At 45.9% G+C, this 17047-nt stretch overlaps 1 protein-coding gene across 1 annotated transcript in view; it reads left to right on the forward strand.

Annotated features, from left to right (window-relative positions):
• Positions 1–4753: 4753 nt before the first annotated feature.
• Positions 4754–17047, forward strand: part of PIP4P1 (phosphatidylinositol-4,5-bisphosphate 4-phosphatase 1) — a 63801-nt gene continuing 51507 nt past the window's right edge. Inside the window, exons 1-5 of the mRNA XM_078644074.1 lie at positions 4754–5827; positions 7471–7577; positions 10736–10841; positions 13823–13875; positions 14035–14125. Of these exons, the coding sequence (XP_078500200.1) occupies positions 5603–5827; positions 7471–7577; positions 10736–10841; positions 13823–13875; positions 14035–14125 (582 nt within the window). The 5' untranslated portion in view covers positions 4754–5602. The remainder of the gene's footprint in view (positions 5828–7470; positions 7578–10735; positions 10842–13822; positions 13876–14034; positions 14126–17047) is intronic.

The following is a 17047-nucleotide window of genomic DNA, read 5'->3' on the forward strand; positions in this document are numbered from 1 at the left end:
GCTGAGAGAGTCTGCAAGGGCGTTGGAGATGCCCGGTACGTGAACTGCAGTCAAATGGACTCGATGTTGTATTGCCCACTCCCACATCTCTGTGCCTGTCTGGAGAGCAGAAGAGATTTCGTACCCCCTTGCTTGTTGAGGTAGTGCATACTGGTGGTGTTGTCCGTACGCACCAACAGTGACTCTCCTTCCAACAGCAGACGGAAGGATTTCAGGGCGAGAAAAATGGCCAAGAGTTCCAGGCGATTGATGTGCCACCTGCGTTGGTTCGCAGTCCATTTGCCGTTGACTGACAACCCTTCGAGGTGTGCGCCCCAACCCTCTAAGGAAGCGTCCGTTGTAAGGGTAAGCGTGGGGGCTGTCTCCTGAAACATTCGCCATGTTGCGATGTTGGAAGGGTGAGCCCACCATTTCAACGCTCCCTGAAATTGAGGTGTCAGTGAGACCTTGTGGTTGAATGTTCCTGAGACTTGCCGCCATTGTTTGTCCAATTCTTCTTGGATTACTCTCATGTGTAACCTGCAGTTGGGGATCAAGGGTATGCATGACGAGGTCATGCCCAGAAAGGATTTCAATATTCGGACAGAAACAGACTTTCTTGATTGTAGAAGAGCCACCAATTTGGAAATGCGAGCTTGGCGCTCTAGTGAAACAAACACCTTTGCTAGATTTGTGTCTATTAATGCTCCCAGAAAGACTCTTTGCTGTGCCGGAAGGACATGCGATTTCTCTTGGTTGTTGGAAAGACCCAAGTTTTTGAAGGCTGACAGGCAAGTCTGAGAGGGTTGTTGTGCTGTGAGAAAGGTTGGGGCCTTTATCAGGCAATTGTCTAAATAGGGGTAAATTTGTATGCCCTGTAGGCGTAGATAAGCCGCTACCGGAGCCATGATCTTTGTGAAGACCCTCGGAGCGGAACGAAGGCCAAAAGGCAGAACCTTGAATTGGAAGTGCTTTGTTCCTACTTTGAAACTGAGGTACTTTCTGTGTCTGTGATGGATTGGCACATGAAAGTAGGCCTCTTGGAGGTCGATTGTGGAGAGGAACTCCTCGGGGTTTAGGAACTGTAAGATTTCCAACAAAGTCAGCAATCGAAATGTTTGGGACTTGATGTACTTGTTGAGGGCTCGGAGGTCTAATATCGGGCGCCACTCTCCTGATTTCTTTTTGATGAGTAAAAATTGGGAATAAAAGCTCGTCCCTTGTTGTAATCGAGGAACCACTTCGACTGCTCCTTTCTGAATCATGACTGCAACTTGTGGAAACCGTTCTTTCAAGTGTGCTGGAGGAGGACCAGTTGGAGGGCGGTTGGGAGGAGACTTGAGAAATTCTAGAGCGTGGCCTCTTGAAATCACATCCAAGACCCAACGATCTGATGTTATTTTTGACCAATTGTAAAAGATTTGGGAGATTCGGCCTCCAATCTTCAGAGCAGGATAAGACTTGGTTTTTAGAAAGTCATTGTTTTTTGGAGGAGTTACCTCCTCTGTAGGTGGATTTTCTCCTATATGGTCTGGAATCAGTCTGTCTAGTCTGATTCTGGTTGGAGTAACGCTGTCTGTTGTCACCATAGGAGTGGTACTGGGAAGAGCCTCGAAAATTGGAGGATGTGCCCCCTGCCATGTGCTCCACGAAATGGTCGATTCCGATATTGGAGAGAGCCTAGGGCGCGAGCAGTGTCCGTATCCTTTTTGATGGACTCCAAGGCATCGTCCACATGCTTGCCGAAGAGGGACTCTCCATCGAAGGGCAAGTCGAGTATTTTTGCTTGTACCTCCAGCCAAAAGGACGTAGCCTTAAGCCAGCCCTGCCTTCTTAAGACTGCAGCGACTGCCAGTTGTCTGAAGCCTGTAGAGGAAATATTGATTGCGCAGTCTATAATTTCCGATGCCATTTTCTCACCCTCTTGCAGGATCTTTTGTGCCTCCGCCCAGGAGGATTCAGGAATCAGGTCGACCAAGGCTGCGATCTCAGACCACATTTGTCGGTCGTAACGGCCGAGGATGGCTAAGGAATTTGCCGCCCTTACTGTAGTCGCAGCCATCGTGGAGAACATTTTGCCGATGGTATCCAGGCGTCGACCTTCCTGGTCCGGCGGGGATGTTAAAGGAGAAGCTGGATTACTCGATCTCTTTTGGGCAGCCTGCGTAATTACAGAGTCTGGCTTTGGTTGAGAAACAAGGCAGGCAGGCGAATCTTCTGGTGCCTTATACTTTTTGTCTATGCCTGGGAGTACGGCCGGAACTGAATTAGGCCGTTCCATGAGTTTGAGTCCTTCCTTCCAAATGAATTCTATAATAGGAATGGAATGCACTTGTTTCAGAGGTTGATCTTTAAAATCATGAAGAAAACAGTCCTCTTGTCTGATGATCATACGCAAGTGGAAACGCTTTGCTGCTCTCGCCATCAAAAGGTGAAAACCTCCAATATCCACTAGAGGAGATGCCAGAAGAGAAGCAGGAGGAGGGGACGGAGTCTGAGCCTGGTAATTGTCCCAATCTGCTAGGACAGCGTCATCATCCTGGTCTGTATCGTTATGATTGTCATCATCATCATTACCAGGGTACTGAGGAACTGGTGACGCCTGTATTGAAGGAGGCGGTGGAGAGGCCTGCGAAGAAGGTGGGAAACGACGATTATAATCCTCCAGCATATGTTGAAGATTTGTGATCAAAATCATTGGTAACTGAGCTATAGGAACATCATGGTCATCATCACGTGTATCATCTGGAACTGAGATGTGTGACTCCCGCTCATCATCATCATCATAGTCTTGGCATTTGATATGTAGCTCTGACGGACTACTTGCAGCACGAAAGGTGTCATCTGCATATGAGTCATCTGAAGAGTCCTCCCCTGCAGACGCAAATAGTTGAGCAGGTGGACCTGACCGATATTGTAAAGGGCTCAAAACCAGTGGAGCTGGACGTTTAACAGTAGTAGCTGTCACCACTGTGAAGGTGGTTGCAGTCGCCAGAGAATATTGCGCCGTTGACGAGCTCGTCGTCGCAGTCGTCATCGAGGGCTTCGTCGATGATGTCCCTGGCGTCGACGAAGATTTGGTTGCCGTCGACGAAGCCGAGGTCTTCGTCGACGATGACACTGGCGTCGACGAAGATGTTGCTGTCGTCGATGAAGTCTTCAGCGTCGACGGAGCCATCGTCGACGAAGCTGTCGTGGACGAGGTACTTGATGTCGACGAGAGCACCGTGGACGGAAGAGGTAGCGCGACATGACGCGCCGACAAAGTCTTCGTCGACGAATGACGCTTAGGAAGGGTCGTCGACGAGACGGATTTCTTTGCCGTCGACGAGATCTTAACCATGGACGAGATAGGCCGGACCTCCTGGACCATCGTCGACGATGTAAATGTCGTCGACAGAGTGCTGGTCGTTGTCGAAGTAGGTATAACGTCGAATGGATCTCGTCGACGAGCTGGCACTCGTTTTAGAGGACGACGGCACAGTGTGGATCTGCGACGCCAGAGAATTAGGTCCCGCAGGCGTAGAGGCCGGCAGATCCCGTGGGGAGACTGACTTCGGAGCGTCCACAAGCTTCTTCTTTTTTAGAAAAGGAGAAGGAATCTCAGTCTCGAACCCACGCTTCAGAGAGGTCTTAGAATGGCAAGAAGACCCACTCTCTATATCCGACACAGGGTTGTCTGAGGTCTTCAACCTCTGTAGCCACAGAAGGAGATGGGCCTCTCTATCTTTTAGGGTCTTTGAAGAAAATGTTCTGCAAAATTTGCAAATCCTCACCTCATGGTCCGGGTACAAGCAGTAGATGCATTTTTTTATGAGGATCCTCAGAGAAAAGACTAAGTTTTCCACAGGCAGAACAGGGCCTGAATAAATACTTTTTAGTTGAAGACATGTTCCTGAAGTTCTGAAGGTTTGAAGATGAAGAAAACTGAGCAGAGCTCAGGGAGACTCCCTTCACACGACGTGCGGTAGAAAATCTGAGCTGAGCTTCTGAGGAGAAGGTTCTAGAGGTGCTACAGCCTGATTTGCTGGAATGTGGACTATTATAATGACATGGATATGTTACTAAAGTGAACTCTCCCTCTATGCTTTCTATAGGCCAATGTTGTTCTATGGTACTTTAAGGTTTTTTTTTTTATGTATATTTTTTGATATATGTATTTTATGTATATATGTTTCTTACTACTATTTTATGTACCGTGGCACTCCCACTTCGACGATGGGGAATTATTCAAGCATGTGAATATATGAAAGACACCCTAATACTGGAGAAATGCTTAATCTGAATCGGGTATAGCAAAAAGGACTGTTTCAGGGTATTTACACCTTCAGTAAAGCCCTCCTGTAAGTCTGTCAAGATGCCTAGGTGACCTACTCTTGCACACGGTTTTAAACACTTTTAGAAACAAATAGGCATCTGCATTTGGGTATAGGACGGTGCTAAAGAAGGCTGAGTGTGTGTGATTCACCTTCTCAATGAAGTGGACTGTGTTGGCTTCATGCCAGGTGGGATTTTGGAGGGGTTCGGGATATGTTGGAGGGGAGGCTACCAGGCAGGAGAATAGCATTAGAGACCCAAGAAACCATAGGGCCTGGAATAATCAGGTTCTTGTATTCAAGACGATAACGACTAAATCAAGACCCAGGGTTTCCCAGCTTCTAAATGGTCAAAACCAGTTCAGCCCTCTATACAGTAAATGGATGTATTGAAACACACCTTGTCAAATAACCCTCCGAGGCATTACTTGCTGCACTCTTGCCATTGTAAAAGCTCTGTAGGAAAGGTCTCCCAAACTATCACCAGGACACTGATGCCTTCATATTGGGGCACACTTACTATCTAGTGACTTAAACTTTGAAATCTCTTAGTCCTTTACCTTTAATTATTCCTTGACTTCTTCCAGATGAACACCCTGGTCTCTTTCTTCTAGAAGATATTCACCCTTGGCTGGGATGTTAATTAGGCTTTCCAGTGTCAGCAGAGAAGCTACCAGCACAGTCTCAGCCCTACAGCATAGTGATCAGACCAGCCCTAAACAGACCTGCCCTTCTCACTGATAAGCAAACAAGTCCTTATCTCCTCCAATAGTGTTGCGTATACCAGAGCAACCTGCTCTGCTATCTAAAAAGATGGGGATCTATGTGCCCAGTGCATTACTTTGCACTTGCTTTATTAAATCCATATTGCAGAGGTACTACTTCAGGTTTTTGCTTAGCATGAGATTTTACGTTGATACAAAAAAAAGTGCCTTTTTTGGGAGGAGCTATAATTCAAGTTGCAATGTGATCAGTGGATAAGTGAAAATATGGCTTAATTGTTAAGTAAAGATGTGACTTATATGTTGAGTTGAGATGTAGCCTCGATTCTAATGATCAAGTGCTGACTGTGGAACAGGGAGACTAGAGTTTTTTTCAACTTGATCCAAGGTACTTGGTCATGCAAATCGCTTAATTTTACTGTGCTTAATTGGCTCCATTTGTTTCTAAATCTGTAGTGCTTGCAAACATGATCACACCAGAATTAACTGTGGTCTAAAAACCTAAACATCTAAGACATGGACCTTGGCAACTCCATCTGTTTCCTTCTCACAAACGGTGCCTGATATGTGTGGTTCTGAAAGGAAATGCTGTGTAAACGCCTTTTTTTCTTTCTTTCAGGGTTTCCCCCTTTCCCCGAAGCCCACTCCGCAGTGGTGCCTGGCGAGGACCCTCCTCCCTACTCTCCGATGACCAGTCCAGATAGTGGCAGTGCTCCCATGATCACCTGTCGTGTCTGCCAGTCACTCATTAATGTGGAAGGAAAGATGCACCAGCACGTGGTGAAGTGTGGCGTGTGCAATGAGGCAACGGTGAGGATACCCTTTGGCGTGTGAGTGTGGCGTTACCATAGCATGCTCTGAGACTTCATATTACATCTCTTAGCATGTTTATCAACCACTGGAGAATGCCCTATCAACTCAAAATCAGCAGGATTCTTCCTGGGGTCTCTCATGCCACCCTTCCTTGATCTATTGTATTTTAATGTCTTGGTCTTGCCATAAAACCCTACTCCCAGTGCATAAACAGTCACATACCTAGAAACATCTTCATCAAAAATATGTCCTTCCTCATCCTGCTCTGATGGCACCTGCCTTGTTAACCCATTGACTTTTATCTCTTTCTCCTGCCATGCCACCCCAGGGGTCTTCCCTGTTTGACTGGAGAGCTCAGCATTATCATTGCTGTAGCTGTACAAATCACCCAAGGATAAATTCTTATCTCAGCCCCCCACTAGTTCCCAACTCAATTGAGCTTACCAACCCTTGGGCCGGCAGTTTCTTCCCTCAGCGCATCCTGTAAGTATGCAGTGTCCCCCCTCCGGGCCTGCTGTAACTATGTACCATCCATTAGCCGGGCCTGCCTTTTCGTCCTCTCCTCCAACACGTGGTCTGACTTTTTGGCCCCACCCCTTTGGGGCTAGTGTTTTTTTCCACCTTTATTGAAGTCTGGCTTTTAGCTTTCCAAACTCAATTTCCATGTAACCTTCCCTATATAACCTGTCTTATAACACGTAAACTCAACATCTGAGGCCATTTATTTTAACTAAACCCCCCCAGCCCCTTCCAGTCAAGTCTGTGTCATAGTTTATAGTCTAAGTTGGTTATCCCTGCCTGAGGCCAGGGATAACCAACTTGTTCACCCTTCTTCCGAGCCCTGCCTTTTCCCTGGGAGGGCTTGACATTTCGCTCTGTTTCCCTATGCCACATCAGGCCCGGTCTGCCCACCTGCAACGGAGACTGCCTTTCACCCTACTCTCTGGGCCTGCCACTGCAGATCTTTATTCTCATGTCCCCAGTCTCTGACATCTCATACCACGTACCTGTATCACTAATTGGGACCTTGTTGTCACTTTGAGTGGCTTTGCTTAACCCATACCGTCTACTGTACCACTGTGTGGACATTGCTGCTTCAGTCACATGGCTTGCCTTCTTTCACTACTGGATCACCTATCCTTTCACTCATCACCCCATGGTTCTGCCTGAGCACCATACTGGAGATGCCTGGTCAACCTACCAAGGCCGGCCATTCCATCCCTTGAGATCATATGTATTTTTCACACCTTCTGCCTAAATATGCACCAAAAAGCACCTTGTGCCATCTGTGCTGCTATGATCATTCTCCGGACATTCAGACCCATCCTTAGTTTGCCTAGTAAGTCCAAGACTTGGTACCCGCCTCTCCATCTCAAATGACCAACTCCAACCTGAATTCTCATGCCCTAATTTTTGCGCTGTTACTCCCATCATCCCCTACATCATCAGCCACTGGGGCCTTCTGTTTCAGCTATGTTACAATTCCTCACTACACCCCTCTCCCCACTGCAATCAAGCTTCCATAGTCTTGATTCTTTTATTACAGGGCTGTTCTTAATATAGAAGCCATTAGACTGTTACACTGTTTTATAATGATCTCTGTTTTTATCCTGTTAACTTACTCATTTTTACGTTCATAGCCAATCAAGAATGCCCCTCCAGGCAAGAAGTATGTGCGCTGCCCATGTAACTGCCTCCTCATCTGTAAAGTGACATCACAGCGCATAGCGTGTCCAAGGCCATACTGGTAAGTGACCTGCTCTATACTATGGTCTATACTGTGGCCAGGTTTGTCCGTGAGACCCTCGTTAGAGATCCCAAGGTCTGCAAACAACATTGGTTATACTGGATTCTGTGCTTTGGGATTATACTTTTACTGTGCTGTAGTTACAAAGGTGTTCTAAGTAGTCCCAAAGACAACACGGTTAAAGCTGTGTTAAAAGCCAGCAGTCTACCTACGGTGGTTCTCATTACGATTCCTCTGCATGCAAAGATTTTAATGCACAAGGGGGCCCTTTTGCTCCAACAACACAGAATTAAGAGGGGTCTCCTGAGAAATTAAGACTTACCAGAAGTTCCAGGTCCGATACACATGGTCATTCCTCATTTTGATTCAAATGTTCACTCAGAGATTTCTGTTGGTTTCAGAATCCGAAAGGTCTGGAAGGAAGTAAACCGATCCACGGGTCCCTTGGAGCTCCTATTTCTGATTAGGCTGGTCCTCCTGTTATTGGCCCCATCGCAATTAATGTGTCCACTGAAGAGGGCCTACTGTATTTCTTGTTAAGGAGTTCTGGTTTCCTAAGTCTCCTTCAGTATCTCTTGTTTTAAATGATTGAATATCGAGACGAAAGCTGTGCAGTAGGTAGTGGCTGGCGGTGCAGCATTGCACATAATTACTTTAGAGTGAAACACTGATTAAAAACTAATTATTTTTATTATACATAAAAAGATCACACTGCAAAACGTCCACCAAAATGTCAAACCCAGCTCTAAAACCAAGGCTTAGGTTAAGTTGTTCACGTTTGTGTGATTCGGCCGGATAATCATGATGGCAGCCTCTGCTGAGACTAAAATCCAAGCTGGCTCAGTGCAGCATGCACTGTGGTGAGAGCAGTATCATAATACAGTCGGATGCAGCAGTCAGAAGGGTACACCTTGATTCATACTTCTGTCCTCTCCCAGATTTCACAAGAGCTATTGCATGATGGGGGAAGGTGGGCGACCACTCTTTTTACACACTGATATGTATGGTATACTGACAGCAATGCATGCTGTGCTGAAATAAGAGCCTGCCGGTTTCATGCAAGTTGTGGAATAATGTAGTGCGGTACTGTACCCAGCATCATCTGCTCATATAAAGGCAAGGCTTTTTTCTATTGGACATTTATCAAGAAGCTCGGCAAATACCCACTACTCTAAGCAAAAGGGACGTTTAGTAACCATTTAACTGTGAAGCTGAAGGTCTACAAGCCTACAGAGAAATTTACCTTTTTGGTTCCAATTTGTGCACAATCTAAAATGACAGGCACGGAAGCAAAGGTTTTTCAAAATGGAATCTTCCGTAATATTCATGAATTTCGTCATCCTTGTGCGTGATCACTAAGAATACATAATAGAAATCTTTTTCAGAATTTAAATAGTAATGGCTATTTGACTTTGCATGTTTTTCAGTTTAGACACAAATAAAACATATAAATAAAACACTTATCTTCTATATAAAGGAAACACACGGGAAGGTAACTCTTAAGAATGAAGTTTGATTCTGCCACTTTAAGAGAGCTAGGCTGTTCTAGAATTCAGCAATGCAAGGTCTCTTATGCTCTGTTCATTTTTCTGCTGTGTAAGCAAAGTCCATAAACCTTGGGGAAATGTTTTAATTAAAGCTTGTATTTTTCTCTCTGTAACGTTTGATGCTTTCCCATAGTTGAAGCATTCATTGTGTGCAAATAACCAGTTTTTAGCCCTTTTTTCTGAAGTTGTATTTTCCTCTCCCTTTTTCTCAGTCAACTTAGTAGACTGTTTGTGATGGGAAAAATGAATACTGTAGGTAAATACCCAGTTTGTAATCATTCCCTGTAGACTGAGAGGGAATCAACTTGGGCCAAGCTTTGCGTCCTTCTGGGATGCTCTGGTTCTTTATCTGAGACTAACCGGTCCTATGCCAGCAAAAGGGACAGGAGAGAGCACTCCACTGGCTGGGGTCACTCAGAAGGCAGGTGCATGACCACAACCTTGGCATTCACCCTCAGCAAAGGCTTTTGTTGAGGAGCTGCAAGAAAACGGGGAAAAACGTTGCTTGACACTCAAGCTGATGCAGACCACCCTAAGATCATCCGGTTCAGGAAGGTGTCCCTGGTTCCTCAAACTGGCAGACTCTTCCTGCAGTGCTAGTTGTCCAGTGAGTGCAAGGCCTAAGCTTGGAAAAGCTCCAGCTAAGCCCACATGTCAGATGTGGCTCTAAGGAGCCATGAAGATCATCACCTCAGAGAAGTCCTGTGCCTGCATGTTTGAGGCACTTTCCCAAAAAGTTTTTTTAATTCCTCATTACCGACTTCTTGGAGGGCTGATGTCTGAGGGTGTTGTTAGCAGCACTACTAAGCTGTTGCTTGCCGCTCACATATCTTAAGATGACCTGGGCTAAGCTAGAGACTGGAGAACCTCTCTCTAGGTTCGCTGGGTGGCCTCTGTAGTGAAGCACTTGTGCTCTTGGCCTGGTGAGGGTATGGGCTCGCATTTGGGTAACTTCGAGACTCACAGAAGAGGCGGCGCACAAACCCCTCTCCATTTGGCTATGATATTCCAGGGTCGTCTTCGGCTAGGAGTACGTGAGTTCTGTGCATTGCAGTGCAACTGTGTGTTGCGTTCTAATGTATCAGTGGGAGAGTAAAGATGCAGGTCGCGGACCTCTGTCCATTTGGCATTCCAGAGACTTGTTGGAGTGTGTGTGTTTGGGGAGAGAGTGCAAGTGCTGAACACTGTTTTGCGGTATAGTGTAGTGTGTTTGTGGGAAATACCATGCTAGAAGTCCTTGTTGGACTGAGCCCAAAAACATTTTTAACGGTGAGCGGCTGAGTAAGTGAAAGAATGAGGCAGGAGTGTCCGTAGTAGCACAGAGGTGCATTTCACACTAAAATGTAGCCTCCAGCACTGTTTCCAGAATCTCAATATTCAAGAACCGGTATGTCGACCAGTGTGTGCCTCATTCCTGCGAGATCGATCACTTAATTAATAGCCAAGCAATTGGGGAAAAAAGTCGAGAAAATTGCTACTCAGAACTTTGTTTCCTAATGCTTTGCCTAAAGACTTGGAGTGCCTGTTGGTCCATGCCACCTTTAGGAAATTGCTCCCCAGCTGTAACATGAATCTGGTTTTCTCTACTATCCCTTCTGTTTTTCTTCACAGTAAAAGAATTATAAACCTGGGACCTGTACATGCTGGACCACTGAGCCCAGAACCACAGCCTGTAGGCGTACGGGTGGTGTGTGGACATTGCAAGAATACATTTCTGGTACGTACTTCCCTTCCTTTAGGGAATCTGAATAGCTAGGAAGGATCAGAATTTGAGTAGAATTGCCTTGCAATCAGGAGCTGTGTGGTAAACAGTACAAGACGTACTTGCTTAGCACCGGCGGTAGTGCCATTGAAACTATAATTGTCATGAGAATCATGAAACATAACGCAAACTAATCTTTGAACATATAAAGGCACCGCGACCTAATATGGGTATGGGTTATAGCATTGTTCATTCTATACACCGTGACTAATATTACAGTCCGATTTAACACAACTGGTAGAGGTTTAACAGAGTAAACACAACTGGAGTTAAGCCAAAGCACGCAGACAGATTTAAAAAAATCCTACTGATTGAATATTGTATCAGTTTTTTTAAAGCTTCAAACAAGTGCATCTGTAACGTCATTTCAAGCACCCCTTATGTACATGGATTGAATGCATGAAGTTATTTTTTTAATTCGGTTCCTTGCTTTTTTCTTTCGTTCAATAACCAGATTTGGGAAATGTCAGTAGCTGCCCGACTGTGAGATTTAAATCTTTGTCGTCAACGCTTCACCCCGAATTACTGTATTTTCCTCACAAAGTTGTGTGAAGTGGAGAGGTGTCGGTTCACAGCTATAAATGAAAAACCTTGAAATAATTTCTCTCCTCCCCATCCTATCCACTGGCCAACAAACCCTGCACCCTCAGCAAGTCTCAAAACAAAGGCACCTCCCCGTTTCTGTTACTTCGCCTAACCAAAACATAATTTCCTGCACTTTTCTTCCTGCATAAATTACTTATAGGTCACAGGGCCTGCTGTGAAGCTTTGACTCATCCCAGATAATCTTTGCAAGTAAACCGGTTTCAGTCTACAACCTTGGCAGAAACAGGTTCTTTTGGTCACTGATATTTTGGTTTGCCAAAGACGATAAGTGATCTTTCAAAGTCCGTAAAATTCCAATCTGGATTGGTGGTAGGTGACTGTTGTTTTCAGTCAGAGTAGTATTCTTACAATAAAGGTAAAAAGGACGCTCATTGGTTGCCATTTTACCGTCTGGTTACCAGGGAAGACTCATCCTACAGGTGGCTATATAAAGTGACATAAACCAAGCTGATCATACTAAAGAGTGTTGTAAGTGCTCCCAAAGAACTTTAAGCTAGAGTTGCTGTCTGTCACTGGCATATTACCGTCTGTATTCAAGAAGTTACATAGATCATCTGCTAAGTAGAACTGCAGCCTAACCGAGAACACTAGTTGAATATGGAAGGTTGATTGCATGGGAATGTAAGACATCCAAATTTGAATATTGACATGACCATCCTTCAAGCATTTGTGTCTGTATACAGATCTTGGGAGAAAGGGATAAAGGTCCAAGACTGTTAAGAATGATAAAACCATAATAAAAATCAAGAGTAGATAATCAGTAGCCAGGAGAGGGGTGTATATAGAGAGTATACACCCCTCTCCTGACTGCCATTGGATGGGCTATGACTCTGTTTGCTTGAGGCTAGTGACATTTTTCTGCATCCACTATCCCCCGTATATGTTCAGAGGTTCCCCTAGGGCAGCTTAAGCCGCCTCTGCTTGGAATCTCAAAGAATCTACAATGGTGCTGCTGGCTCATTTCTAAAGCCATGTCCCAGTGCTGAAAGGAGGATTGCAAGTTTGCAGCTGAGCAGTGGAAAAAGGCTGACCGAGGCATGGGTTTGTGGCTAAACTGGCACCTGCAGGTCATCTAGCTTGACCCTGGCATTTGCTGGGAGGCAGAGCTGGTGCCATGTTCAGATCATGGTTGGTCTTACATGAAGCCCATTTCAGTTGTAGAAGGGGAGTGTTTGGCCAGAGCACACCATATCTGTTGTAGTCAGGAAGTCTGCCTCCCTTGCAAAAAAAGAAAAAAACACAATTCTGAACCCGGCACAGTTCATAATTGGGGGAATTACAACTTGTATAACAGCTTTTGTAAAGGGCTGAGGTACCATTGTTGGTGGCTTGTGTTCCAGAGTTTCAAATTGGTAATTATTTGGAGTAGTTTGGCTGGCTGTAATCGCACAACAATTAAGTGCTCATAAATGGGTACTGGTGGTAGTATCAAGTACTCGTGAGTTGGAATCTGGCATCAGTACTCTGAATAAACATCCAGGATTTGACCATTTCACACGATCCGAATAACAATCACAGGCTATCTTCTATTATGATTCCAGTCCCATTTCTCACATCCAGAGGGTAAACTGAAATGTTTCTCTTATAGCAGGAGAGGAGAGCCTATTTACTTGCTTCTCTCCTTGAGGGGGACCAGCGAGTGATTGCTATCCCTAGTGAACTGGCTGTGAGATTCTCTGTAGCTGCAGTTAGAACCCAGAGTAGAGCAGCCCATCCGCCTGTGTTGGCGGTGTAAGATCCTCTATAACTTTGTACCAAAATCCACATTGTTTTAAAAAAATAGCATGGGTGTTATTAGCAGAGGTGCCCGTAACTAGACTCTGATAATGTCCACACGAACCCTTGGGTCCTCTTGGCTTAGTGCCGTTATTTGACTGCTGTCACTGCAAAGGTCTAATATCAGTCCTCTGTTGGAGTATAAGAGGTTATTTTGCTTTGTAGCAATATGTAATACACTGATATCAACTGTGTTGTTTTATGAGACCATCTTTAAGGTTGCTAGCTTGCCTACATTTAATTGTCTCACTGGAAAACTATATTTCGAACTGCAACTTACCATGGGACCTGCTCTAGCAGGAGAGGCGTCCTTCTAAATACAGTAATGTGATTGTACAGATGTATAAAACATTGAATGTTGTTCGTTTATCTTTGAATGTTGTTCATTTATCTTCTTTCTCACTTTCTTCTCTTTCATTCGGGCTTCTTTTCTCTTCTTACTTCTGCCATTTTCTCTAATTCTCGCAACTATCTCCTTTCTTGGTTCCATGTTCCTTTGTCCTCTTTTATTTATCTCTCTTCTCTCATGCTTTTTTTCCTCTTCCTTTTCTTAGTGGACAGAGTTTACTGACAGGACACTGGCCCGATGCCCGCACTGCAGAAAAGTGTAAGTGCCTCCTCCTAGCACCTTTCTCTGGAGTGGTAGAACAGGTGAAGAATAATAGGGGATGCCTAGTTAAAAAAGGGGGCAGTAGAGTGCAGAGATGGGGAATGGAGGGACACCTTATGTTCTTTCCCTCCTCCTCATGCCTCTCATTGGTTTCAGGTCCTCGATCGGACGGCGCTATCCTCGAAAGAGGTGCCTCTGCTGCTTTCTTATCGGCCTCGTCATCGCATTCACTACAGCTGGCCTTGTGGTGAGTACTGAATGTAATCTAATTTTCCTCAAGGACAATGTCATGGGCATCATCTGCTGGTCTTTTGCTGCGGCTCCCATGTGATTGTAATTTGTCTTCCCTACCTCCTCTCACTAATACATACCCTCATAGTATACCATAATTTGCTCTCTTAGAGCCTTCCTTTCACTGCAGGTAGACTTGGATTTGTTTTCTGTTGTCTGTACACTCTTGCTTTCTTTTGTCAACAATGTTCCGTCCTGCCCCCCAGTTCATTGTGAGCACAACAGGTTCTATTCTTCCTTCTCTCAGTCATTGTGGTAAGTGTCATGTTCACTCTTTCACCTTATTCTTCTTGTTACAGCCATCATTGAAGGTGTAATGTAACTACTAGCCTTTCTGCCTCGAAGATCAGATTTTTCCATTTGTTGTCAGTGATTTTAATGGTATGTTTTGGCCTCCGGTTTCATCTCCCCTGCCCAAGCAGAATCAGGCTCTGCTCCTATTACCCTTTATACAGATGTAAGTATTCCATTTTCTCCAGTATTAGGGGTGTCTTTCATAGATTCACATGCTTGAATATTCCCTGTCGTCAAAGTGGGAGTCCCACGGTAAATAAAATAGCAATAATGCTAAATATATATAAATATATATAAACATAATATAAGATAAAGAAAGGAAATACAACTGAAAACCTCTAATTATGATTCCTACATAGGAATGCAAGGTAAAGAGAAAAATCATTTGTAACACATTAGTGTCATTATGTTAGTCCAAACTACAGCCAATCAGGCGCCAGCACCCTCTAGAACCTTCTCCTCAGAAGCTCAAGCCCTCAGATTTTCTACCGCACGTCGTGTGAAGGGACTCTACTCAACTCTACTCTTCTAGTTTCCAGTGTTTATCTCAACATGTCAAGTAAGAAGTCTTTATTCAGACCTTGCTCTTCTTGTGGGAAGCTGCGCCTTTTTGAAAAGGACCCCACCAGAAGTGTTTCTACGAGGTGGAGTAGTGTGGCTCACTGGTGTGGCTCACTGGTTAGAGGCGGCAGGCCTGAGAGCAGAAGTCAGCCTGGGACCAGGGTTCAATTCCCGACGCGGCAGGGTCGTGGACCTTGGTCAGCGGACTCGATAATTCTCGCTTCGGTGCTTACTCTAATCAGGGGTTCCACTCGGCAACTCTGGGCATTAGCTTGCCTAATCTCCACAACGGCCCCACCAATTCCGGGGATGCCTGGCTCCACCTTGGGGACTCCCAGCAAGGGACCATCCCACAGGGAAAGCCAGGACGGGTTCCCCAGAGTTATACAGCGCCGGGACGCCCCGTTGCTGGGGCAGCTGTGCGCTTTACAAGTATACTACATTTACATTTACTGTTTATACCCTGATCATGAGGCTGCCAGCTGCAAGTTCTGTAGAACTTTTTCTACTAAGACTCTTAAAGACCGAGAAGGCTGTCTTCTCCTTTGGCTGCAACGTCTTAAGGACAAGGATTCTGCACTGTCTGATGCAGAAAGTTTACAATCTGGTCTTTCCACAGCAGCCTCTAAGCGTGGTAGTGTTCAGGAGTTTCCATCTCCTTTCCTCAAAAAGCCTAAATTGGCTTTGACTCTGGCTCCTGTGGTGTCTTCTGCCACTCCTACCACTTCTACGCCCACGAGACCTGGCTCTCAGGCGTCTTCTGCAGCTTCTCGAGGTGTTTCCACGCCTCTTAAGGTTCCGCCGTCGACGGGAGCGTCTACGAGCGTTCAGACGACGAGAACAGCATTGCCTGCATCTTCGACGACGACGCTGACTACCACTTCAGCCTTCTCGTCGTCGACGACGGTATCGTCGACAGCCTACACGTCGACGAGGGTTTCGTTGTCGTCTACACCTGTTCCGTCGACGATTCCCATCTTCTCGTCGACGAAGAGACAATCCTCGTCGACGGCAGACCCGAAGAGATCGTTGTCGACGACGACTCCGTCGACCAAGCTTTCGTCGAGGAAGACATCGTCGGCCAAGCTCTCGTCGACGAAGACACCGTCGACCAAGGTCTCGTCGACGAAGACACCGTCGACCACAGCCCCGTCGACGAAGACTCCGTCTACGGAGACTTTACCAGCTTCGACGACGGCCCTGTCGACGACTTCGTATACAGTGGATCACCGGTCGACGACTACACCGTCGACGAATACTACTCTAAAATTACCTTCGTCGACAGCCAAGTCAGTCTCGTCGGCGTTAACGACGACGGCACCGTCGACGGTGGCACCTATTTCGTTTGCCTCTTTGCCGTTAGCGCCATTGAAGACTTCTGAACCTTATCATCGTCGCACTACGGTTCCCTGCCAACAGATCTCTGATCCAGAGCCACAACCACCTTCTCCGATGTTTGCAACTACATCTGAGCATGACACGGACTCGGAGCATGAAGGGGACACTTTTGGGGCGGCACATAGTCCCTCTGATTTAATAATTAAATGTCAAGACTCTGATTCTGACGACGATGGCGGAGACCAAGAGTCTCAGCAAGGAGAGCAGTTGGTCCAAGTTCCTATGGCTACCATTCCCTTAACCTTGATTTCTAATCTCCAACATATGCTGGACGACTACAACCGCCGTTTTCCAGCAACACCGCAGACCACACCTGTACAATCTCCTGCTCCTGTGTCACTACCTCCACCTTCTTTGCCGCCTGTCTTACCACCTACAACTTCGTCTCAAGTTCAGACGTCAATTCGAATCCATACCACTGTTTACCCGCAAGATGCGGATGATGAGGCGGTCCCAGAACGTGAGGACGGAGAGGTCCCTGACAACTCGGATGACGATGCAGGCGACCAGGATATGGCTGAATGGGATGATTATCGGGTACAGACGCCCTCTCCTCAGCCTGGGAACTCGGGTGAATCCCCACCTGTAGATATCGCCAACTTCCACCTTTTAATGGATAAAGCGG

Source organism: Lissotriton helveticus, chromosome 5_1, assembly GCF_964261635.1.
Source record: "Lissotriton helveticus chromosome 5_1, aLisHel1.1, whole genome shotgun sequence".
In the NCBI taxonomy this organism is placed as follows: Eukaryota; Metazoa; Chordata; class Amphibia; order Caudata; family Salamandridae; genus Lissotriton; species Lissotriton helveticus.